We start from the raw sequence: 25,490 nt of genomic DNA, 5'->3' as shown, positions 1-25,490 counted from the left end.
CAAAAATATGCGTTGGAAGGTGAGGGTATCTCTGCCTTTCATTTGCTAGTTTAATACTTTATTACTCCCTCAGCTGGTACTTTGCCTACATGACCTAAAACTGGTGGGTAAAAATAATATTCACCCAGGTGGGAGTGGCTGGCTGACTGCTCAACCCTAAATGTAATACCGATAAGTCCAATCCTGACCCAGTTCAGTTCAGTTTAGTTTATTGTACTGAGGTACAGTGAAAAGCTTTTGTTGCGTGCTTAACCAGTCAGCAGAAAGACAATGCATGATTACAATCGAGCCATTTACAGGCTGTATGGTCGTGAGAGGTCTCCAAAGAGTCATAGCGTCTTTCTGGTCACCGCTGAATTTTCAACATGTTGAAAATTTTAGGCGACCTATGACGGGTGCCGACAGTTGCCGAAAAGGTCGTGTAAGTGGGACAGGCCCTTTAATTTGTAAATTTTGGATTAGTGATATTCTTTGATTTGTTTGGAGACTGCCCTTCAAATCTAGCTGCAGAATGCTCGGTGGTCGAAGATCCATGGTCCAAACCTGTTAGCATCAATGAAGGGACATGGAGCATTCTGGTCAAGAAGACTTCCAGTATATCAGCCTTCGTCAGTCAGGGTATTGAGTATAGAAGGTACACAAAAATGCTGGAGAAACTCAGCGGGTGCAGCAGCATCTATGGAGCGAAGGAAATAGGTGACGTTTCGGGCCGAAACCTTCGGCCCGAAACGTCACCTATTTCCTTCGCTCCATAGATGCTGCTGCACCCGCTGAGTTTCTCCAGCATTTTTGTGTACCTTCGATCTTCCAGCATCTGCAGTTCCTTCTTGAACATATTGAGTATAGAAGTTGGGATATTATGTTACAGTTGCACAACACATTGGTGTGGCCGCATTTTAGCATATTGTGTTCAATTTTGTTCAACCTGCTATACGAAGGATGTTGTTAAGCTGGAAAGAGTGCACAAAAGATTTATGGAAATGTTGCCAGGACTCGAGGGACTGCGCTATAGGTAGAGATGAGGCATGCTAGGACTTTATTCCTTGGAGAGCATGAGGCTAAGGGGTGATCTTATAAAGGCGAATAAAATCATGATGGGAATAAATAGGGTGAATGCACAGAGTCTTTAACCCAGGGCAGGGGAATCAACAGCCAAAGGACATTGGTTTAAGACGAGAGGGGGAAAATGTAATAGGAACCTGAGGGATAGCTTTTTGATACAGAGGGTGGTGGCTATATGGAATGAGCTGCCTGAGGAGGTAGCTGAGGTAGGTACACAATAATGACATTTAAAAGACATTTGGACAGGTACATGGAGAGGAAATGTTGAGAGGGATATGGGTCAAGCACGGTCAGGTGGGACTAGTGTAGATGGGGTAACTTGGTTGGCATGAACAAGTTGGGCCAAAGGGCCTGTTTCCAATGCTGTATGCCTCTATGACTCCTCAGGTCTACACAAAGGAGTAAAGGGAACTGCAACCAAAGGGTGCTGTTTCAAAGTGCCAGCATTGGCTTGATGGGTTAGAAGACAACTCTTGGGGGGGCACTGTGGCGCAGGGTAGAGTTGCTGCCTTACAGCGCTTGCAGCGTCGGAGACCCGGGCTTATTCCCAACTGCAGGAGCAGTCTGTACAGGGCTCTGTAAGTTCTCCCTGTGACCGCGTGGGTTGTTTCCGAGATCTTCGGTTTCCTCCCACACTCTAAAGACACACTGGTTTGTAGGTAAATTGGCTTGGGTGTATGTGTAAATTGTCCCTAGTGGGTGTAGGATAGTGTTAATGTGCGGGGATTGTTGGTTGGTGCGGACTCGGTGGGCCAAAGGGCCTGTTTCCGCGCTGTATCTCTAAACTAAACTGAACTAAACTGAACTGAGCAAGGTATGAACTGAGAACTTCATTCTCCCTTGTCATTCTTTTTCATTTTGGTGAGTGACCACTGCAGAACTCATCAGAAACATCTGGCATCTATTGCTGTTATCTGTCAGGCATCATCTGCTAACTGATCGAGACTACCATTGTTTTAGTTTTAGAGATACAGCGCGGAAACAGGCCCTTCGGCCCACCGGGTCCATGCCGACCAGTGATCCCCGCACATTAACGCCATCCTACACCCACTAGGGACAATTTTTACATACACCAAGCCAATTAACCTACAAACCTGTACGTCTTTGAAGTGTGGGAGGAATCCGAAGATCTCGGAGAAAACCCACGCAGATCACGGGGCGAATGTACAACCTCCGTTCAGACAGCACCTGTAGTCGGGATCAAACCCGGGTTTCTGGTGCTGCATTCGCTGTAAGGCAGCGCCATCGTAACCGCCCAATGCAGCATCCATATAAGAATATAGATTGATATCCTGATACTTTGACTTCTTCATTTCCAATCCTGAAATTAGATTTACGCCAACTGTTTTGCTTTATTTCCTGCCATGATTTTTTTAATTGGAGAGATGTCAACAAAGGGTATATTTTCTTTCAACAGGGTTAAAACCCGTGCAAAACGTGAAGGTGCTTTACGATTGTGTGGCGGACTCGGTGGAATTGTCATGGAATGCTAACTCTATTGCCACTAGCTACAGAGCAGTTGCCACAAGCATCGGTGGTGTGAACCTCTACTGCACCTCCTCAACAGTAACTTGCCAAATCACTGGGTTGGACTGCAGTGAAGGCTACTCTATAACAGTTATGGCCCAGAGTGACACTTGCAATTCCAGTGAAAGTTTACCCGTAACATTTGAAACAAGTACGTTTAGGTTCATGGAGAAAAATAACTATTCTGCTGAATTATTGTAAGATGTTTCAGTTGAGTTTATTGTCACGTGTACCGAGGTACAGTGAAAAGCTTTTGTTGTCCGCGAACCAGTCAGCAGAAAGACAATACATGATTGCAATCGATCCATTTACAGTGTATCGATACATGATAAGGGAATAACGTTTAGTGCAAGGTAAAGTCAGCAAAGTCCAATCAAGCATAGTCCGAGGGTCATCAAAGATGTAGATAGTAGTTCAACACTGCTCTCTGGTTGTGGTAGGATGATTCAGTTGCTTGATAACAGCTGGGAAGAAACTGTCCCTGAATCTGATGGTGGGCGTTTTCAAATCTGGTGATGTGCCATCTCTTTATTTCAAAAAATTATTTTTATTTGATCTTTTGAGATCTGGGTGCTGCTGGCAAGGCTAGCAAATTACTTATTGCTACAATAATTGTTCTTGGGAAAATGATGGTGAGCTATTGAAGTCTCTGATGTAGGTACTCTCACAGTGCTGTTGGGTAGAGAATATGGACCAGTACCGCACAGGAACAGGTCCTCCAGCCCAGAAATGTACAAGTCAAACTAATGTCCTCAGCCTGCATGTGCACCGTATCTCTCCAATCCCTGCATACCGACGTGCCTATCCAAAAGCCTCCGACATGCTTCAATTGTAACTGCCTCCACCTCCAACCCTGGCAGCAGATTCCAGACACCCTGCACTCTCTGTGTAAATTTTTTGCCCCACATATTTCTTTTAAACTTTGCATCTCTCGCCAAAAAGCCGTGACCTCTAGTCTTTCCAACTCCATCCTGGAAGAAAGGTTCTGACTGCCTACCCTATCTGTGCCTACCCTATCAGAATTTTATGTACTTCTATCAAGTCCCCCTTCAGTCTCCGACACTTCAGAGAGAATAATCCAACTTTGTCCAACCTCCCCTTCTAGATAATACCCTCTAATCTAAGGCCGCATTCCAGTAAACATCTTCTGCACCCTCTCCAAAGCCTCCATGTTCTTCCTGTGGTGACCAGAACCACCGAACCAAAGTCAGATACAACTGCAACATGAGTTCCCGATTCTTACACTGGATTCTTACTTACCCAATGCCTTCTCTACAACACTGTCTACTTGTGTTGCCACTTTTAGGGAGCTATGGACCAATCACAAGATCCTTCTGTGCATCAATGCTATTTATAGGCTTGCCATTGACTGGATACATTCCCCTTACATTTAACCTCCCAGAAAGCAAAACCTCGCACTTGCTCAGATTGAAGTCCATTTGCCCTTTCTCTGCCTATTTCCTGCTATATTTTAACAATCTTCCTCACTGCCTGAAAATTCATCAATTTTGGTGATGTCTGCAAACTTATTAACCAGCCTGTCCATATTTACTTCCAGGGTGTTTATTTTTATATATATATATATATATTTTTTTAAAATATATATATATATATATAGCACAAGCACCTGAGATCCCAGTAAGACACTTGCAGAAATATGAGCACGGCCACTTCTGGGCTGTCTGCCCTCCACAGCCTCCAAACTTATTGTTCCCCAGCCCTGCACAGTCCGGTTTTACCTTCTCCCCAAAATCCATAAAGATGACTGCCCTGGCAGACCCATTGTTTCTGCCTGCTCCTGACCCACTGAAATCGTTTCCACGTACCGCGACTCCTTCCTATCCGCCCCGAGTCCAATCCCTCCTGACCCATGTTCAAGACACATCACATGCTCTTCGTACCTTTAATGACTTCAATTTCCAAAGCTCTTGTTCCTTCACCTTTACTATAGATGATTTGTCGCTCGACACCTCCATCCCCCACCAGGAAAGCCTTATAACCCTCCGTTTCTTCCTCAGCCGCAGAACCAGCCAATTCCCCTCTACTAACACTCTACTCATCCTGGCGGAGCTGGTCCTTACTCTCAACAACTTCTCCTTTGACTCCTCCCACTTCCTACAAATCAAAGGTGTAGCTATGGGCCCTCGCATGGGCCTCGGCTACGCCTGCCTCTTTGTAGGGCACGTCAAACAATCTCTGTTCCAGGCATATCCCTGAACTCTATCTCCGTTACAATGACGACTGCATCGGTGCTACCTCCTGCACCCATGCAGAACTCATGGACTTCATTAACTTCACAACCAATTTCCATCCTGCACTCAAATTCACTTGGACCATCTCTAACACCTCCCTCCCCTTTCTTGATCTCACCGTCCATCACAGGAGATAGACTTTTGACTGATATCTATTATGAACCTACTGACTCCCACAACTATCCAGACTACACTTCTTCCCACCCTGCTTCCTGCAAAGACTCTATCCCCTACTCCCAATTCCTCTGTCGACGCCGCATCTGTGCCCAAGATGAGGTGTTCCATACCAGGACATCCAAGATGTCCTCATTCTTTAGGAAACGGGGGATTCCCCCCTTCTATCATAGATGAGGCCCTCACATGTCTCTCCTTGTTACCCTAAACTCCGCTCTTGCAAAAACAAATTATTATTTTTAAAGTTCTAAAATCTACATTGTGTACTAAAAAGAAATGAGTTACTGGTGAGTACTTACCCAAAGGTATCAGGCAAGTTGGGGACTATTCCAGACATGAAGTATAAATCCTCATTTGTATTGCTCATCATTGTATAGTATAGAGACAGTAGTAACTAGAGGCAGATTCAAAAGCCAGATAAAACTCAGATTTTATTTGCTTCAAGTTCATTGCAGAAAAAGATTTAAAATGGTCGTGATTTAATCACTATATGTGTCAAAATGCAGTTGAGATATGTTGATCATCAATATTATATGATGAGTCATGAGAAGAGTTAATTGAATAAGGGGTGGGCCATTTAGGACTGAGATGAGGAAAAACTTTTTCACCCAGAGAGTTGTGAATCTGTGGAATTCTCTGCCACAGAAGGCAGTGGAGGTCAATTCACTAGATGTTTTCAAGAGAGAGTTAGATTTAGCTCCTAATGCTAAAGGTATCAAGGGATATGGGGAAAAAGCAGGAAAGGGTTACTGATTTTTGATGATCAGCCATGATCATATTGAATGGCGGTGCTGGCTAGAAGGGCCGAATGGCCTACACCTGCACCTATTTTCTATGCTTCTTTGAATTTTAACATATACAATTTAATATGACATACTAATCATTCTTTATTTACTAATAGTTTTTTTTTATTTCTAGAACCCTGCACTCCTCAGAATTTCCATGTAAATCGTGATTGCCACAGTAACACTGTGTGGGCTTCTTGGCAAGAAAGGAGGGGGGCCTTCTTGTACATAGTAACTGCCCTGGCGTCCGACGGGACCACAGATAAGTGCAACACTCGAGGAACGTCCTGTGTCTTTACATTCTTCAAATGTGGATTGGAATATGAACTGAAAGTTCAGTCAATATCCAGGGATCACTGCAAAAGCAGCGCAAGTGACCCGATCGCGATACGTACAGGTGCGTTATCCAACGTAATCAAGAGTAGTTTCTTGTTAATTCATACCTGTCAGATCTTTACACAGAGGTTAACCTGAATCCATTGTTTTCCCATAGGAAATTGATATTCCTTCTTGTTCACCTTTACTATGTAGTTGCTACTGGGCCTGATTGGCTCCATTAGTGCGTCTGTTCAGATTATTTTGAAGAGATGTGAAGCAGTGTACAAACCCACACCTGTTTAGGATGTGAGTGGAACCCAAACCAGTGCACCGGGAGGAAACCCATAGGTCACAACGAGACCACACAAACTCCACACAGACAGCACCCATGGTCAGGATCAAACCCGGGTCTCCGGCAATGTGAGGTGGCAGCTCTACCAAGAGTCAAGAGTGTTTTAATGTCATGTGTCCCAGATAGAACAATGACATTCTTACTTGCAGCAGCACAACAGAATGTGTAAACATAGTACACTGAACTGTGTACATACATAGTACGCACCAGCTGTGCCAAGATTAATATTGTTTCTTGTGCTCCATGTTTCTGAGCAGTCCCTTGAGATTGAGACTGAGCTACTGTACTCCCATTCTCTCTAGTTTTAACCAGGGCCTTTCCAACTGCCCTATGTTAAATGCAATATTCACAATGAGGCTGAATAAGTGTTTAGTACAGGTTCATCTTCAGCCTTATGAATGCCAACTTTATGCATCTGTGTATGTACTCCTGGATAATGAATGCTTTTATAAGATCAAGCTATCGTTAGGTTATGTCAGATCAAAGATTATGCATTAATCTTTAGAAAGGAGGTGAGGAGGAATTTATTTAACCAGAGGGTGGTGCATCTGTGGAATTAATTACCACACTCAGCTGTGGAGACCGAGTCTTCGTGTGTTTTTGAAACAGAGATTGATACGTTTTTGATCAGTAAAGGGCCTGTCCCACGAGCATGCGACCTGCATGCGGCAAGTGCGACCAATCCGGAAGCAGGGGCCGCGCGGGGGCCGCGCGGAGGTCGAGTGTTCCCCGTACAGGGCCGGACCCACCAGCATGCGCCTGCATGTGGCGAGCGTGACCAAACCGGAAGCGGGGGCCGCACGGAGGTCGAGTGAGTGACGTGAAGTTCGAGCAAAGTCTGCGGGAGGTTTGGGGCACTTAGCCTTGAGGATGGGTTCAGGAAAATGGGGTTGGGAGGGAACGATAGATCAGCCATGCCAGAGTACACTCGATGGGCTGAATGGCCTAATTCTGCTGCTATGCCTCATGATCTTATGCTCCTGAATAACGTGTACCAATCCCTGCAAACATGTTGGAAATAATTCCTAGTCTGCTGCCACGCATGCCTGGTCACTTAAGTGAAGTAGAGAAATGCATGATGTGAAACCAAACTCTGTATCACTAATAGTGCTGAAAAAGAGGGGAAATGTTGAGGGGTAAATAACAGGAAGGGAGAAACAGTAAAGGGCCTGTCCCACTTAGGCAATTTTTCAGCAGACTGCCGGAGACACTCAATTCGCCGGCACTCACCTGAAAAACCTGGAACTGGAAGGGCAACTGTCAGAGTGGAATGCGGGAACTCCTCGCGACCATGAAGGAAACTCACCAGAGAACACCAGCGAACATGTGGCGACCATGTGGTGAGCGCAGAGTCTCCTGCACTCGCCTAAAAAGTCGCCTAAGTGGGACAGGCCCTTGAGGATTGTATTTTTTGTTTTACAAGCAGTTTAACGGTCTCATCTGTTTCTTGTTCTTTGCAGCCCCTTGTATACCAGAAGGCGTGAAAGCATCCACTGACTGTTTATCCTACGTTGTGACCATTTCGTGGGAATTGGCATTGGGAGCCCAAACATACAAGGCAGAGTTAGTGGGAACGACTGGAAGCAAGTACAGCTGTAACGCCTCAACAACCAGCTGTGTCATCTCTGAGCTACAATGTGGCATAGGTTTCATCGTGTTCGTTATTGCTTACGGCAAGGAATGCGACAGTGGCAGATCTTACTATGCCATTGCGGAGACAGGTAGAATGCATTGCTGTCTTTCCATTTACTTGCATTTTAATAACATGTTCATTGCAATTAATGTTTAAAGTTGAATACCGGGCAATGCAGGTCTTCCTGCGTCTTGAAAGCCAGGGTTACCAGTTGTGACAAACAGCTGCAGAGGAGTCATAGAGTCATCGAACCCGGGTCTCTGGCGCTGTAAGACAGCAACTCTACCACTGCGCCACCGAGCCGCTAATCTTGCTCTCTTTGACAAATATTTTGGCCTTTATCTTCAGATCTGTCGCCTTTTGGCTCTGGGACACTTCCCCCCCCCCCCCACCAAGTAGCTCCAGCAAATCTCCCTCCCAATTTATTGGTTCACCTCCAGTTCAGATGCAGCGCATCCTCCTTTAACAGGTCCCAGTAGAGATCCCAATGATTCAAAAACCAGAGCACCTGACTCCCTGCACCAGCTCCTCTGCCAGACATGCGTCGGACCTATCCTTCCATTTTGTTCTACTATCACATGGCACTGAGAATAATCCAGAGATTACCATCCTCAAGGCTAAGTCTGAAAAACGTCACCTATTCCTTCCCTCTGAAGATGCTAAGTTACTCAAGCACTTGTGTAGGAAGGAACTGCAGGCGCTGGGTTACACCGAAGATACACACAAAATGCTGGAGTAACTCAGCGGGACAGGCAGCTTCTCTGGATAGGAATTGATGACGTTTTGGATTGTGACCCTTCCTCAGCACTGGCAGCCTGTGTGTGACTGGTGGTTTACCTCAGGGATTGGTGTTGGGCCCATTGCTGTTTGTGGTTTGTGTTAGCAATTTGAATGAAGATGTGCAGGGCATGGTGGGTGGGTGGGCTTGTAGATGATGTAGAGGTGGGTGGTGTTATGGATAGTGCAGCTATTTGTTAGCGGTTGCAGTGGGATAAACATCTTGATCGGTTCGGCTGATGCAGTTTGTTGCAGGTAGGTATGGGAATGTTGCATTTTGGTGGGTCAGGGTGGGATGGGACCTTCATGGTGGGTGGTTAGGCCCTGGAGCAGGGGGATCTGGGGGGTGCTAATGCATCATTCCTGGGGGTGGCATCACAGTTCGGCACGGATGGGTTGGGCCGAAGATCCTGTTTCCGTGCTGTATGACTCTCTATGGCTCTCCAATATTGCATTGTATTGTAATTAATTTATTAGCCAAGTACGTAAAAACATACAAAGAATTTGATTTCCCATACAGCCATACCAAAAAAGAATCAAGACACAACTACATAAAAATGAACATAAACATCCACCACAGCGCACTGTGGTCGGGGCAGTCGAACCATCCTTAGTCGGGTCGATCAAAGCTCCCTCAGCCGGTGATCGAAGCTCCCACATTGTGGCGATTAAGTCCCGCGTCGGGGCGATCGAAGCTCCTGCAGTCGGAGCTTCCGTAGTCGATCCCTAACCAAGGGACCGCCAGCTCCACAATGTTAAATCCGCAGGCTACCGCGGTTGGAGCTCCTAAAGTCGATCATAGAAACATAGAAAATAGGTGCAGGAGTAGGCCATTCGGCCCTTCGAGCCTGCACTGCCATTCAATATGATCATGGCTGATCATCCAACTCAGTATCCTGTACCTGCCTTCTCTCCATACCCCCTGATCCCTTTAGCCACAAGGGCCACATCTAACTCCCTCTTAAATATAACCAATGAACTGGCCTCAACTACCTTCTGTGGCAGAGAATTCCAGAGATTCACCACTCTCTGTGTGAAAAATGTTTTTCTCATCTCGGTCCTAAAAGATTTCCCCCTTATCCTTAAACTGTGACCCCTTGTTCTGGACTTCCCCAACATCAGGAACAATCTACCTGCATCTAGCCTGTCCAACCCCTTAAGAATTTTGTAAGTTTCTATAAGATCCCTGACAAAGGGACTGCCAGCTCCACGATGTTAGGCCGCAGTGCAGACGGAGATACCATATGGAAAAAGTCGCATCTCCATCGAGGAACGAGATTTTAAAACGTTTCCCCCCCACCCCCCACATTAAACTAAACTAAAGATCCACTAAAACATACATTTATCAACAGACTAAAAACAACAGAAGGGAAGGACAGACAGACTATTGGCGAGGCTGCCATTGTAAGACTATAAACAAAGTAATAATTTTTAAAGTATTTGTAAAAGATGTATATTTAGCCAACTGAAATGTATTATTCAGAACATGCGACAATATCTAAATTATAACTCTGAAGGTTTCTGGCGACATATCCTACAAATAAGGCAAGATTTGCTGCTGTATTATAACCTATTAGGATTCTGTTTATTAAAGGGAGAAATGACCAAAGCATAAAGAATTTTCATGATTATTGCATCTTGAAAAGATAATTGTATATAGCTACATTTGCAGAGGTGATGGTTTTCATTTAATAGATTCTGTGATGTGCAGTATAAAAATATCGCAGTAGCTACCCTCACTGCAATGAAACGGTCTAGAGCAAATGCTTCAATAAATGACATAATTCTAAATAATTGTCTTATTCTCCAGCACCCTGCACCCCATCAAGTGTTCATACTCAGCTGGACTGTAATACAAATAAAGCAAACATTACTTGGGATAAATATGATGGTGCAATTCGCTACATGGTCTCTGTCAATGGAAGTGACGGGAGTCAAATGAAATGTGCCTCGGTGCACACTATCTGTTGGTTATCAGACCTGACGTGTGGCCAGATATACACGGCAACTGTCATTGCCTCAAATTACATGTGCAACAGTTCTCGAAGCTCTCCGGTTAATATTCAGACAGGTAATTAACGTATTGCATTGAATAAACTAAAGATTTAGCAATGCATCAACCATAATTGTAGAGGAATGTTGAAAGGTTTTATGTTGTAAGTTGGGTTAAACTAATAACTACTGCGAGACATAAAAATAAAGTGTGGTATGATATAGACGTTGTCTGTAGTAGCCATAAAGGACAAGTGTAAATCTCTAACTTCAAGTAACCCTTGCATCCCCCCCTCTCTCTATCCCTCCCCCACCCAAGTCATCCTAGCTTCAAAGTCGTCTTATTGAGTCTCATTATCTGCAACTCGTTTTCACCCAGTCGACAGCTAACAATGGCCTGTTTCCTTTATCATTGTTACTTTTTTGCATAGCTTTCATTCATTTGTTCCATATCTCTCTACATCACAGGCTATATCTCCCATTTCCCTTTCCCCTGATTCTCAGTCCGAAGAAGGGACTCGACCCGAAATGTCACCTATTCCTTCTCTCCTGAGACGCTGTCTGACCCGCTGCGTTACTCCAGCTCTATTGTGTCTATCTTCCATGTAAACCATACCAATCCTGCAGTGAACTGTCAAGGCTGTTGAGGAGTAGGGTCCTGGAATCTGCCAGCGGAGACCTAGTTCTCACTCATGGACCACTCCAATTTGGACAGACTGTGGTTGCAAGGCCTTGAGGTCAATTGCATGCCACTGATGGGTACAAGCGATGGGTTGGGTCAAGCACGTCCACTTTATTTACCCATTTTAATGATGCTAAATTGTAACAGGGAATGGATACCCTGTTTGTTTTTTATAATAATCGGCCTCCTGCCCTATAATCTCTGAAGATAGACACAAAAAGCTGGAGTAACTCAGCGGGACAGGGAGCATCTCTGGAGAGCAGAAATGGGTGACGTTTCGGGTCGAGATCCTTCTTCAGACTGAAAGTCACGGGAAAGGGAAGCAAGAGATATAGAAGAAGATGTAGAGAGATAAAGAACAACCGAGACGTCATCCATTCCTGCTCTCCAGAGATGCTGCCTGTCCCGCTGAGTTACTCCAGCTTTTTGTGTCTATCTTCTGTTTAAACCGGCATCTGCAGTTTCTTCCTACACTATTATTTCTGAATATAGCTTAATGTCCATTGCGGCCTTTTGCTGAAATGGACATCATCTTGCTGTGTGGATGATGTTGTACAAATGAAAGTGATTGTATTTACTAGAAGATTGATGCTAGTGTGGAATTAAAACACACCTTTTTCCCTCTTCTGTTCATAGCTCCATGCATTCCGCAGAATGTGGAGGCTCACCTGGATTGTGTTACGGGCAGCGCGTCAGTCAAATGGAATTCCAGCCCTGGGGCACTTTCGTACAAAGCCATAGCTGCATGGACTGATGGCCAGTCACCCAGTTGTAACACACAGCAGACTAACTGTGAAATCAAAGACTTAACATGTAGTCAAAACTATACTGTATCTGTGTTAGCACTCAATGAAAATTGCAAGAGTAACCAAACCATCTTTGTGACTCCAAATACAAACTTAAGTAAGTGTTTTGGGCCATTTTGTAGCTGTGATATCTTGTACTATCTTGTAAGATCTGTGAGGTCTTTAGTCAAAGGGTGGTGAATCTGTGGAAATCTTTGCCACAGAAGGCTGTGGAAGCCAAGTCAATGGATAGCCAAGTCAATGGAAGGCAAGTTAATTCTCTGCCTCAGAGGGTGGTGGAGGCAGGTTCTCTGTATGCTTTCAAGAGAAAGCTAGATAGGGCTCTTAAAAATAGCGGAGACAGAGGATACGTGGAGAAGGCAGGAACGGAGTACTGATTGGAGATGATCAGCCATGATCACTATGAATGGCGGTGCTGGCTCGAAGGGCCGAATGGCCTACTCCTACACCTATTGTCTATTGATATTTTTAAGGCGGAGATAGATAGATTCTTGAATATTATGGGTGTCAGAGGTTATGGGGAGAAGGCAGGAGAATGGGTTTAGGAGGGAGAGATAGATCAGCCATGAATGAATGACGGAGTAGACTTGATGGGCCGAATGGTCTAATTCTACTCTTATTCCTTATGAACTTATGACTTACGACTATCATTTACCAGTCATTTACTTTACCAAATCAAATTGTATTACAATGAGAGATTTTTTTTTTCAATACCAAGCAAGGCATGACATTGTGTTTTGAAATTCTTGGATTTAATTGCACCCTCTTTCTCTTGCATGTTGAAATACAGCAGTGTGCCTGCCATTGAAAGTCACCAGCAATTTGAACTGTGAGAATAATGCCCTTGCGGTATCCTGGTCCACCAGTGCCTTGGGGCCATATGTAATTACTGCAGAAGAAATTAAAGGGCATGTTGCTTCCTACAACACCACAGCAAAAAGCTATCAATTCCCAAACCTGCAATGTGGCGAGTTTTATATCATAGTCATACATGCAGCAAGCAACGAGTGCCACAGCTCTGCGGGCTCACGTTTGTCTTTGAAAACAGGTAATGACAAAGTTTAATAACTGTTGACTCAATTAATACAAAGCATACTGATTGAGTCTATTGAGGAGGTAACTAAAAAGGTTGATGAGGGCAAAGCCGTAGATGTTGTCTATATGGACTTTAGCAGCGCATTTGATAAGGTTCCACATGGTAGACTGCTCTGGAAGGTTAGATCACATGGGGTTCAGGGAAAACTAGCCGACTGAAGAGAGAAGTTGGCATAATGAAAGGAAGCAGAGGGTGATGGTGGAAGGTTGTTTTTCGGACTGGAGGCCTGTGACTAGTGGTGGGCCTCGGGGATCGGTGCTAGGCCCATTGCAACTTAATGTCCAGAGTGCAGGGAGAGATAGAGGTGGTGGTAAAAGAGAAGGGGCTGTTGCTTTAATGAGTAAGGAAGATGGTACGGCAGTAGTCTGAAATGACATTACTGATGATTCGTCCAGTGAGGCTATGTGAGTGAAGCTGAGAAATGAAAAGGGGATAATCACCTTGCTAGGAGTGTACTTTAGGCCCTCAAAAAGCCATTGGGAATTAGAATTAGAAGATTCAAACAACCTGCTCCAATCAACTTGAACAAATTCCTGTCCAATGCCTCCAAAGTTGGCCTTGCCCCAATTTAGAATTTTGACTTATGAGCCCACCCTCTTTCTATCCATAACTATCTTAAACTTAATAGAACAGTGGTCGCTGGTCCCAGGAGGCTTATCCAGACACACTTCATCCACATGCCCCTCCCAATTTCCTAAGACTAGATCAAGTGTTGCCCCCTCCTGTATGGGGCCCTCTACATATTGCCTGAGTAAACTTTCCTGAACACACTTGACAAATTCTGCCCCATATAAAACTTTTGCACTCTGACATTCCCAGTCAATATTGGGAAAGTTTAATTCCCCAACGACAACAAGCATATTTGTCCTGCAGCTGCCTGCAATCCCCTGGCAAATTTGCCGTTCTAATTCCCGTTGACTATTTGGGGCCGTGTAGTACACTCCCGGCAAGGTGATCATCCTTTTCCTATTTCTCATATAGTTCCATCCATATAGCCTCACTGGACGAACCATCAATACTGTCACCTCTGACCAGGGCTTTGATATCTTCCTTAATAAACAATAAAGCAACACCTCATCATCTTTGACCCCAGCCTCTATCTCTCCTGAAGCATCTGTACATTGGAACTTTAAGTTGCCAGTCCTGTCACTCTCCTAACCAGGTTTCTGTAATGGCTACAATGTCCTAGTCGCATCTACCTATCCATGCCCTGAGTTCATCTGCCTTACCCCAACAGATCTCTTCCTTTTAAATAAGTGCAATTCAAACCAACAGCCTTTCCTCGCTCCACGTCTTTCTCCTGCCTATTCTGTCCACCGAACTTTCTTTCATCACCACCCATACCACCTTCCACCCTCTCATCTGCCTTGGTCCTCCACAAGATCCCACCCCCCTGCTAATCTAGTTTAAACCCGCCCATGTGTCGGAAGGAACTGCAGATGCTGGTTTATACCAAGGATAGACATAAAATGCTGGAGTAACTCAGCGGGACAGGCAGCATCTCTGCATAAAAGGAATGGGTGACGTTTCGGGTCGAGACCCTTCCTCAGACTGAGCAACCACCCACCCCACCCATGTAGCACTTGCGAACCTGCCTGACAGGATATTGGTTCCCCTCCAGTTAATATGCAACCTATCCCTCTTTTACAGGTCACCTTTGCACCAGAAGAGATCCCAATGGTTCAGAAATCTGAACCCTGACCCCTGCACCAACTCCTCAGCCACACACTAGCACCTGGCACTGGAAGCACTCCAGAGATCACTACCATGGAGGTCCTGCTTGTTAGCCTTTTACCTAACTCCCTCTACTCATTTTGCAGTACCTCATTCCTTTCCCTACCCATCTAATTTGTGCCAACATGCTCACTTCCCCTTGAGAATGTCACTTGATCCATATCCATCTATTCCCTGCACTTCCATGTGGGTATCTAAAAGCTACTTAAATTCCACTATCATATCTGCCTCCACCACCACTCCTGGCAATATGTTCACGATCCCCACCACTCTCTGTGTAAAATAAACTTGCCCCTCACGTCTTCATTAAACATCCTGCCCCTCACCTTATAGATATGCCCTCACAGCTAGTGGTGGACATTTTCACCCTGGGGAAAAAAGTTCTGACTGTCTACCCTATCTATGCCTCTCATCATTTTATATTCTCCTATCAAGTCTCCCTTCAGCGCTCCATAGAAAACCATCCACGTCTATTCAACCTCTCCCTGAAGCTGAAACCCTCCAATCCAGGCAGCATTCCGATAAACCTCCTCTGCATCCGCTCCAAAACCTCCACATCTTTCCTGAAATGGGCCGACCAGAACTGCATGCAGTACTCCAGTTGCCGCCTAACCAAAGCACTATAGAGTGACTTCCTTTTCTTATATTCAATGCCCCTAGCAAGGAAGACTAGCATACCATATCTAACCACCCTATCTAATTATGCTGCCACCTTTAGTGAGCAACTAGACTAAGTGGGACCCGTTGGCCCCCAGCTTCACACGGGAGGGCTGATCCCCCAACGCAATACTCCACCTCTCCACCAATTCCAATATTGTTGGCCAGTGGGGGGAGGGGGGGGGACTTTCTGGAGCGCTAGTATGGGTGTTGTGGGCTGAAGGGACACATAAAATCACATAAAACCACATAAAGGGCACTCACAGTTCAGTAGACACTCAGTGTTGTGTAGATTCCCAGCTCAGACTGAGAGTCGTGGCCTTGCCCGCGCCATCTTGCAGCGACTGAGCCATGTCCAGACTTCTGGGTTTTATAGTCCTTCCCCTCCCCAGAAGGGGCGTGGCCTTCATCACGGTGATTGACAGGAGAGAGAATCTCAAGATTTTTTAAACACTAATATCTCTTTTATTTTTCATCGATGGGAAAAATCCTTGGGGCCTGATCATTGGAGGAGGACTCAAGCAAGATGGTTAAAAAATCACAGCCATATATGATAGCATTTTTTCTAAAAGCAAACAACAGCGAAAACAGGAAGTGGTCAAGATGAGACCTAATTATATAGATGAACTTGGGCTCCAAGATACCTCTGCACATCAATGATGTTAAGGGTTTTGCCATTAACAGTATACTCTCTCCTTACATTCAACCTCCCAAAGTGCAACACCTCACACTTACACGGGTTAATCTCCATCTGCCATTGCTCTGCCCATTTCTGCAGCTGATCTATATCCCGACAGGTATCCTCTCTGTCTGCAACTACTACAATTTTGGTGTCATCAGCAGACTTAATCATCAACCCTTCTACATTAACGTCTAGGCCATTTATATATATATATATATATCACAAATAGTAGAGGTTCCAGCACAGATCCATGCGGAATTCCAATGGTCACCGACCTCCAGCCAGAATATCTTCCTTCCACCACAACCCTCTGTCTTCTGTGAGTAAACCAGTTCTGATTCCATACGACCAAGTCATCGTGAATTGTGTACGTCTTAATCTTCTGGATTAGCCTACCTGAGTCCAGAGAGACCTTATCAAAAGCCTTTACTAAAATCCATGCATGGATCAACCACTGCCCTGACCTTCATCAATCTCCTTTGTCACTTCCTCTAAAAACTCCATCAAGTTAGTGAGACGCGGCTTCCTAATACAAAGCCACGCTGGCTTTCCCTAATTAGCCCATTCCCTAATTATGGAGACATGGTTACCATCAGTGGACAACTCCAATCTGATGGCAGCTGCAGCAAGGGGGCCTGCAGCTCAATTGGAGATGTGGGATGTCAAATGTTTAGAGCAACATGGGCGATTGCCATGGTGAGATGATCAGAGAATGACTTACTCCACCCATCAATTCAGAACAATGTTAGAAATCAAAAACACGGACATTTTATGACACAGAGAGAGGCTGTTGAGCTCAACATATTTGTTCTGATTGGGAAACATCTCCCCAGCTTTATCCCACTTCCAACATTAGGTCTGTGGAATTCTCTGCCTCAGAGGGTGGTGGAGGTAGGTTCTCTGGATGCTTTCAAGAGAGAGCTAGATAGGGCTCTTAAAAATAGCAGAGTCAGGGGATATGGGGAGAAGGCAGGAACGGTGTACTGATTGGGGATGATCAGCCATGATCACATTGAATGGCGGTGCAGGCTCGAAGGGCCGAATGGCCTACTCCTGCACCTATTGTCTATTGTCTATTGTCTATTGATAGCTGAACGGCTGTGTAAATGTGATGAGGGTCTTTATGGCGGTGAATTTCAGACACTGACTACTTGTGAATTAAGACATTTTTCACCTTGACCCTTGACCCTTCTACCAATATTTGTAAATCAATGTCCTCAAATGACAAATGTTTCCTTTTTATTTTTCTCTCATAATATTGAACTGCGTGTGTAGTAAAGTGTGCATGCTCTATTTAATGTGCATTGACAGATATAAATATAGAACTGTTGTTACAGCATAATAATGCTATAACATTCTGTTCAGTGGCTCATCTTGAGGGTTGTTTGATGCAGAATTGATGCTGCACTATAAGAACTTTCAAATATATTTCCATCCAATTCCAATCAATTACTATACTGCAGGCTTTTTGGCTGCTTCTGATTTTTGATAAAAGGCACAGTTTCTCTGGAGATGTTGTTTTGTAAATAAGTTTGTCCTTGAAGAAGTTGATTTAATTTTAATTTTCAATCTCATTTTCAGTCCCATGTAATCCACAGAATGTCAAAGTGCAACTGGATTGCAATGAAAACACAGCGCTGGTAATATGGGACTACAGTGAAGGAGCACTGTGGTACACTGCCATTGCGAAAGGAGACAATGGGAACATCATCTCGTGCAGCACATCAGGAACATCCTGTACAACACCCACGTTACTCTGTGGCCAGATATATTCTGTACATGTTGCAGCATCTGACAGGACTTGTAACCACTCTCTGAGTTCAGTGGTTCAAATTCAGACAGGTAAATCATCATTTTACTGATCTGTAGTACCTTGCATTCTACAAATAAAGAATCTTCCTCCAAACACCTCCATTCTACCTTGTCTCCCCTTGTCCAGTCCCTTCTGACTACCTGCGAGACATCTCATGTGCTCTACAACACATCAATAACTTTCAATAGGCCGATGTTTCTGGTTGAGACCCTTCTCCAGTCTGAAGAAGGGCCACGACCCATTCCTTCTCTCCAGAGATGCTGAGTTCCTCCAGCACTTTGTGTCTATCTTCGGTGTAAACCAGCATCTGCAGTTTCAATTCTTTGGACCCCACTACCTTATCTTTACCAGGGACAACCTGTCCCTCTATAGCTCCATTCCCCACCAGGGAGGCCTCAGACCCTCTGGTTCTTCCCTCAATAGGGACACATCAGTTCCACTACTCTAGTACTTCCTCTCCCAGGCCAAACTTGCCCTCACCCTTAACAACCTTTTTCAAGTCAGAGGTGTAGCCATGAGCACCCATGTTCGATCCTGACTATGGGTGCTGTCTGTACAGAGTTTGTACATTCTCGCTGTGACCACATGGGTTTTCTCCAGGTGCTCTGGTTTCCTCCCACACTCCAATGACGAGCAGGTTTGTAGGCAAATTGGCATTTGTAAATTGCCCCTAGTGTGTAGGGTGCGAAAGAAGGATAAAGGGGAACTAGTGTATCGATGGTCGGTGTGGACATGGTGGGCTGAAGGGCCTGTTTCCACACTGTATCTCTGAAACTAAAACTAAAATGTTTTACTAGATTTGTCAAGATAAATTGCTGGCTTTCAAACCTTTGGAATGCCGACACAATAGCACAGCAGTAGAGTTGCTGCCTTACAGCGCCAGAGACCCAAGTTGGACCCTTACATGACGGGCAGTGGCGGACTGGGTCTAAAAATATTGGTTGCCAGGAGACAAAAGGGGCCCACTTCATCAGAGGCCCACTTGCCATTGGGCAAGCTGTCACCCTGGCCAGTCCACCACTGACTATGGGTGCTGTCCGTATGGGTTTTCTCCGGATGCTCCGGTTTCCTCCCACATTCAAAATACATTGTAGGTTAATTGGCTTCTGTAAATTGTCCCTATTGTATAGGACAGAACTAGTGTATGGGGATCGCTGGTCAGTGCTGCCTCAGTGGACCTAAGGGTCTGTTTCCACACTATCTCTAAACTAAACATAATTGAGTGGTTAGTCTACCAGCCCTCCCATTAATGCGAACCTTAAATCATTTTTGATGTTTCACTAATATTTCATTGTTAATGGCAATCATAAATTCTAGAATTTTTTTTTTTTTTAATTTCAGGTGCCATGCATTAATTTTCAATAAAATTCTGACATTACCTTAACCAATTTTGTTTCTCTATTAAATTCAGCCCCCTGCAGTCCCCAGAATATAAGCACTCATTTGGACTGTAGAATGCACATAACATCAGTGTGGTGGGAACATAGTGAAGGTGCAATGTTCTACACGGCCGTGGCGAAAGGAATGGAAGGAGACAGATACTCATGCAATACAACCGAAGCAAACTGTGAGATCCTAGGCCTCCCATGTGGCCAGATATACACCATAACTGTGTTAGCAATGGACGAATATTGCACCAGTTTACCAAGTTCAGCTATAGAAATTGAGACAGGTAAAAATAGTGCTTTTTATTTACCGAAATACTAAAGTCCTGAGAAGTCAGGAATAGTGTGAATCATTAGAGAATTATAACACTGTGTGCATCAATAATTATACCTTGCATTTTGTTTCTTACTAGCAGTGAGTAAATATTTGCCATAAATTCAGCTATCAGGCGTTAATTCCATTGCAATGATCGGAACTTGTTACATGATTTATTTGCGTTCAGTATTGTGATTTATTTTATTGTATGCTTTCTCCCTTGCCCAGTACCTTGTATCCCACAGTATGTGGTCGCTCACATTAACTGTGAAAATAACACCATCTCGGTGTTTTGGGATCCCAGCAACGGCTCAGAGTCATACCATGTAACAGCACAAGGAATCAATGGCCATTGGGCCTCCTGCAATACAACAGGCACTGAATGTGAGGTCTCTGATGTGCATTGTGGACTGAATTACTATATAACTGTAGAGGCAATCCGCATGGAGTGTAACAGCTCACAAAGCTCCGCTTTAACAGTTAAAACAGGTAATTTCAGGAAAATGTGTAATAATCAATCAGTTTCATACAATCACACAGCACTGAAACGGCCCTTCAGCCCAACTTGTCCATCCAGACCAAGGTGCCCCATCTACACCAATCCAACATGCCCATGTTTGGTCCATATCGCTCTAAACCTTTCCTATCCATGCACATGTTTAAATGTTATTAAAGAACCTGCCTCCTCTGGCAGCTTGTTCCACATATCCACATTTCGCTGTGTGAAAAGTTGCCCATCTGGTTCCTGAAATCTTTCCCCTCTCACCTTAAACCTATGTCCTCTGGTTGGAACATAGAATATAGAACAGTACAGCACCACCTCTGTCTCTGTCCCTCTCTCTCTGTCTCTGCCCCTCTCTCTGTCTCTGCCCCTCTCTGTCTGTCTCTGTCCCCTCTTTCTCTGCCCTCTCTCTCTACCCCCCCCCCCCCTTCCTCTCCAGATGTGCCTGCGAGTTGGGGGCTATGCGTGAGTGGATAGGGCGGGGATGGGGTAAAAGGAGCGAATGAATAATATTAATATAATATCAAGGGGGTGGTTAGTGAGTGTGGGGGGGTGGTTAGTGTGTGTTACGCTGCAGGCCGCCCCTCACTGCAACCGCGCGTTGAGGGGACGGGTCTCCCTTGGTCTAGTCTCCTTTAAACTTCAACCCTCTCACCTTACAGTTATGCCCACTAGTTTTTAATATTCCCTTTCAAGGAATATGATTCTGACTATCTACTCTATTTATGCTTCGCATAATGTTATATACTTCCTGCTTTCCAGCGAAAGCAATCCAAGTCCGTCCAACCTCTCCCTGTGGCTAATAACCCTAAATCCAGACCGCATTCTCGTAAACCTCCTCTGGACCCTTTCCAAATCCAGCACATCCTTCCTCTAATAGGGCGACCAAAATTCATAGAACATAGGACATAGGACAGTACAGCACAGGAGCAGGCCCTTTGGCCCACAATGTTTGTGTTGAACATGATGGCTAGCTGAACTGATCTCATCTGCCTGCATGATCCTTATCCCGCTATTCCCTGCACTTCTATGTGCCTATCTAAAATGCTCTTACACGCCACACTTTGTATCTGCCCCCAACATCACCCTTGACAATGCTTTCCAGGCCTCTACCACCCTGTGTAAGAAACTTGCCCCGTGCAAGTCCATTAAACTTTCCCCCTCTCACCTTATAGCTATGCCCTTTAATGTTGAACATTTCCACCCTGGGGAAAAAGGTCTGACAATCAAAAAGGTCTAACAAACTAAAGTCCAAGTAAACATCACCCTCCCACAAATGTAAGGGCCACATTCTGCACACATTATGTGGAATTCTGGCTCTTTTGCATGTTACCGTTATGTTGCTCAGTTCTTATATAGCCATATAGTCATAGAGTGATACAGTGTGGAAACAGGTCCTCTGGCCCAACTTGCCCACACCGGTCAACATGTCCCAGCTACATTAATCCCACATGCCTGCGTTTGGTCCTTATCCCTCCAAACCTGTTCTATCCATATACCTGTCTAACTGTTTCTTAAACGTTGAGATAGTCCCAGCCTCAACTACCTCCTCTGGCAGCTTGTTCCATACACCCACCACCCTTTGTGTGAAAAAGTTACCCCTCAGATTCCTATTAAATTATTTCCCCTTCACCTTAACCTATGTCCTCTGGTCCTCGATTCACCTACTCTGAGCAAGAGACGGTGTGCATCTACCCAATCTATTCCTATCATAATTTTATACACCTCTATAAGATATACCCTCATCCACCTGCGCTACAAGGAATAGAATCCCAGTCTAATCAACCTCTCCCTGCAGCTCAGACCCTCTAGTCCTGGCAACATCCTCGTAAATCTTCTGTGTATCCTTTCCAACTTGTACAATAGGTTCAGTTTATTAACCTTTCTCGTTGCAGTACCGTGTGTGCCCCAGAATGTTGACGCTCACATGGACTGTGATGTTGGACATATGTCGGTCTCCTGGGAGTTCAGTGAAGGTGCAATATCATACGTGGCTACTGCAGAAGGGAGCAACGTGCAGCAATGCAGTGCCAATGATACACTGTGTGATATCACCGACCTGTACTGTGGAGAGATCTACACCCTCTCAGTTTATGCGATTGATGACACCTGCGACAGTGTTGAAAGTCCTTCCATCACAAGGAGAACAGGTAAATGCAGAGCAGTTTGATGTTTCAGTCACGATAGAGAGGGAGGTGAAGGAGTTGCTCTACTAATCAGGGAGACTGTCATGGCAGCACTAAGAGAGGATATACTGGAGGGTTCACCCACTGAGGTAATTTAGATAGAGCTTAATAATAAGAAAGGTACAAACGCTAATCGGATTGTACTGCAGGTCCCCGAATAGCAAGCAGGAGATAGTAGAAGAGATGCATAGACAAATTACCAAAAGATGACGAAGCAACAGGGTTGTCTTTGTGAAATATAGCTTCCAGAATATTGACTTGCTCAGTGCCAAATGCTTAGACATAGCAACATTTGTGAGGCGCATCCAAAATAATTTCTTCAAACAATGTGCGGACAGTGCAATCCCAGAAGAGAACATGCTGGCCTTTTAGTTTAGTGTAGTTTAGAGATACAGCATGGAAACAGGCCCTGCGATCCACTGAATAGACACCGACCAGCGATCACCCGTACACAAGTTCGATCCTACACACTAGCGACAATTTACAGACACCAATTCACTTACAAACCTGCGCGTCTTTGGAATGAGGGAGAAAACTGGAGCACCCAGAGAAAACCCACATGGACAACATCCTCTCCACATCCACTCTATCCAGGCCTTTCACTCTTGGGTAAGTTTCAATGAGGTCGCCCTTCATCCTTCTAACTTCCAGCTAGCACATGGCCAGTGCTGTCAAACGCTCATCCTACATTAACCCAATCATTCCCACGGTCATTCTCGTAAACCTCCTCTGGACCCTCTCCAGCACCAGCACATCCTTTCTCAAATATGGGGCCCAAAACTGCTCATTATACTTCAAATGCAGTCTGACCATATTATGGCCACTACCTCCTAGGAGTTCCTTTACCTTAAGCTCCCTAATCAAATCTGTTTGTTACACAATACCAAATACAGAATTGCCTTTTCCTAGTAGGCTCAACTACAGGCTGCTCTAAGAAGCCACCGTGTAGGCTTGAAGATGCTCAAGGGCTGAGGGTCCTCTAAAACTGCCTTTATCTCTATCCCCTGTCTGCTTCACTTGCACTCACACCTTCCTCCTGACCACAGACCAAGTTGGAAGCAGCTACTCCGACAGGCGTGCCTGCCTCCAGAAATCTCCAGTCATTCTTCTAAGCTCTCAATAATACATAAGATCATAAGGTCATAAGTGATAGGAGTCGAATTAGGCCTTTCGGCCCATCAAGTCTACTCCGCAATTCAATCATGGCTGATCTATCTCTCCCTCCTAATCCCATTCTCCTGCCTTCTCCCCATAATCCCTAACACCCGTACTAATCTAGAATCAATCTATCTCTGCCTTAAATATATCCACTGACTTTGTCTATACAGCCTTCTGTGGCAAAGAAATTCCACAGATTCACCACCCTCTGACGACAGAAATTCCTCCTCATCTCCTTCCTAAAAGAGGTCCTTTAATTCTAAGGCTATGTCCTCTAGTCCTAGACTCTTCCACCAATGGAAACATCCTCTTTTCATCCACTCTATCCAAGCCTTTCACTATTCTGTTTGTTTCAATGAGATCCCCCTCATTCGTCTAAACCCCAATGAATACAGGCCCAGTGCCGTCAAATGCTCATCAAAGGTTAACCCAATCATTCCTTCAAGTCAAGTCTATTCGTCACATACACATACGAGATGTGCAGTGAAATGATAAGTGGCAAATCTTCCTGGGAAGATTTTTGTAAACCTCCTCTGGACCCTCTCCTGAGCCAGCACACCTTTCCTCAGATATGGTGCCCAAATTGCTCACAATATTCCAAATGCGGCCTGACCAGCACTTTATAGAGCCTCAACATTGCATCCCTGTTTTTACAGGCCACGTCAACTCAGTCTCTCCTCACATTGCAAACCTCCTCTCATCCTGGGAATCGGTCTCATCGACCTTCTCTGCACTCATTCTATGAGAGTTTTTATTTTTTGGGTAAGGAACCCACAACTATATATCAAGCTCTGGGTGTACTTGCAGCAAGCCCCAATATAACGGCAATCATTCAATAACCTGAATAAGTTTACCTGCTGCTCAACAACTTCTCCTCATCTCTTCCCTTTGCATTTTTCAGCCTCGTGTATCCCACAGAATCTCGATGTCCAACTCCACTGCGACACAAACGGTGCTTCAGTGTTGTGGAGCCACACTAAAGGTGCAGTGTCTTACTCCGCCTCAGCAGAAGGAAGCGATGGACACACAGTTTACTGTGAGACAGTCAATACGGAATGTCAGATAGTGAACCTGTACTGTGGACAGCTGTATAATGTAACTCTGACAGCACTGGATGAGGTGTGTGACGCCTCACAAAGCTCTCGGCTTGAATTCAACACCGGTAGGTCTGTTGCATTGAATAGAGTGATTGAAAACCTGTTCAAATAATCCACTCAGTTATTTTTGCATATCTTTCATTCATTTGTTCTATATCTCTCCATATCATCGTTTATATCTCTCGTTTCCCTATCCACTGACTCTCAGTCTGAAGAAGGGTCTCGACCCGAAATGTCACCCATGCCTTTTCTCCAGAGATACTGTCTGAGCCTCTAAGTTACTCCAGCTTTTTGTGTCTACCTTCGGTTTAAACGAGCATATGCAGTTCCTTCCGACACGCTCAGTAAATGTGCTTGTTTGAGGATTTCACACGGACTGAAATTGCCGCACTTTGTTTTTTCTAAATGTTTAAATCAGTTCACTACGGTTGTTGAGACACATACAGATGGTTTGATTATGTCAAGTGTTTTTTCTTCTTCTTGCGTATGGCGTGCACAGCCTAA

The 25,490-nt window shown here is 44.8% G+C and overlaps 1 protein-coding gene across 12 annotated transcripts in view; it reads left to right on the top strand.

Annotated features, from left to right (window-relative positions):
* The window catches only part of LOC116977489, a 171,629-nt gene that overhangs the window by 27,128 nt on the left and 119,011 nt on the right, over window positions 1–25,490 (top strand). For 10 of the 12 annotated variants that reach the window (XM_033027954.1, XM_033027956.1, XM_033027957.1 and 7 more), the window contains exons 6-15: window positions 2,480–2,740; window positions 5,934–6,197; window positions 7,931–8,191; window positions 10,691–10,951; window positions 12,191–12,457; window positions 13,151–13,408; window positions 18,111–18,371; window positions 19,754–20,014; window positions 20,272–20,532; window positions 22,441–22,695. In XM_033027954.1, coding sequence (XP_032883845.1) covers window positions 2,480–2,740; window positions 5,934–6,197; window positions 7,931–8,191; window positions 10,691–10,951; window positions 12,191–12,457; window positions 13,151–13,408; window positions 18,111–18,371; window positions 19,754–20,014; window positions 20,272–20,532; window positions 22,441–22,695 — 2,610 coding nt within the window. Of the gene's footprint in view, window positions 1–2,479; window positions 2,741–5,933; window positions 6,198–7,930; window positions 8,192–10,690; window positions 10,952–12,190; window positions 12,458–13,150; window positions 13,409–18,110; window positions 18,372–19,753; window positions 20,015–20,271; window positions 20,533–22,440; window positions 22,696–24,790; window positions 25,052–25,490 lie in introns of all 12 variants that reach the window. The other 2 variants (XM_033027955.1, XM_033027950.1) reach the window with 1 other exon arrangement.

This window comes from Amblyraja radiata, chromosome 10 (assembly GCF_010909765.2).
Source record: "Amblyraja radiata isolate CabotCenter1 chromosome 10, sAmbRad1.1.pri, whole genome shotgun sequence".
NCBI classification, from domain to species: domain Eukaryota; kingdom Metazoa; phylum Chordata; class Chondrichthyes; order Rajiformes; family Rajidae; genus Amblyraja; species Amblyraja radiata.
Note: the sequence above shows the minus strand (reverse complement) of the source record. Positions and strands in the feature narration are given on the sequence as shown.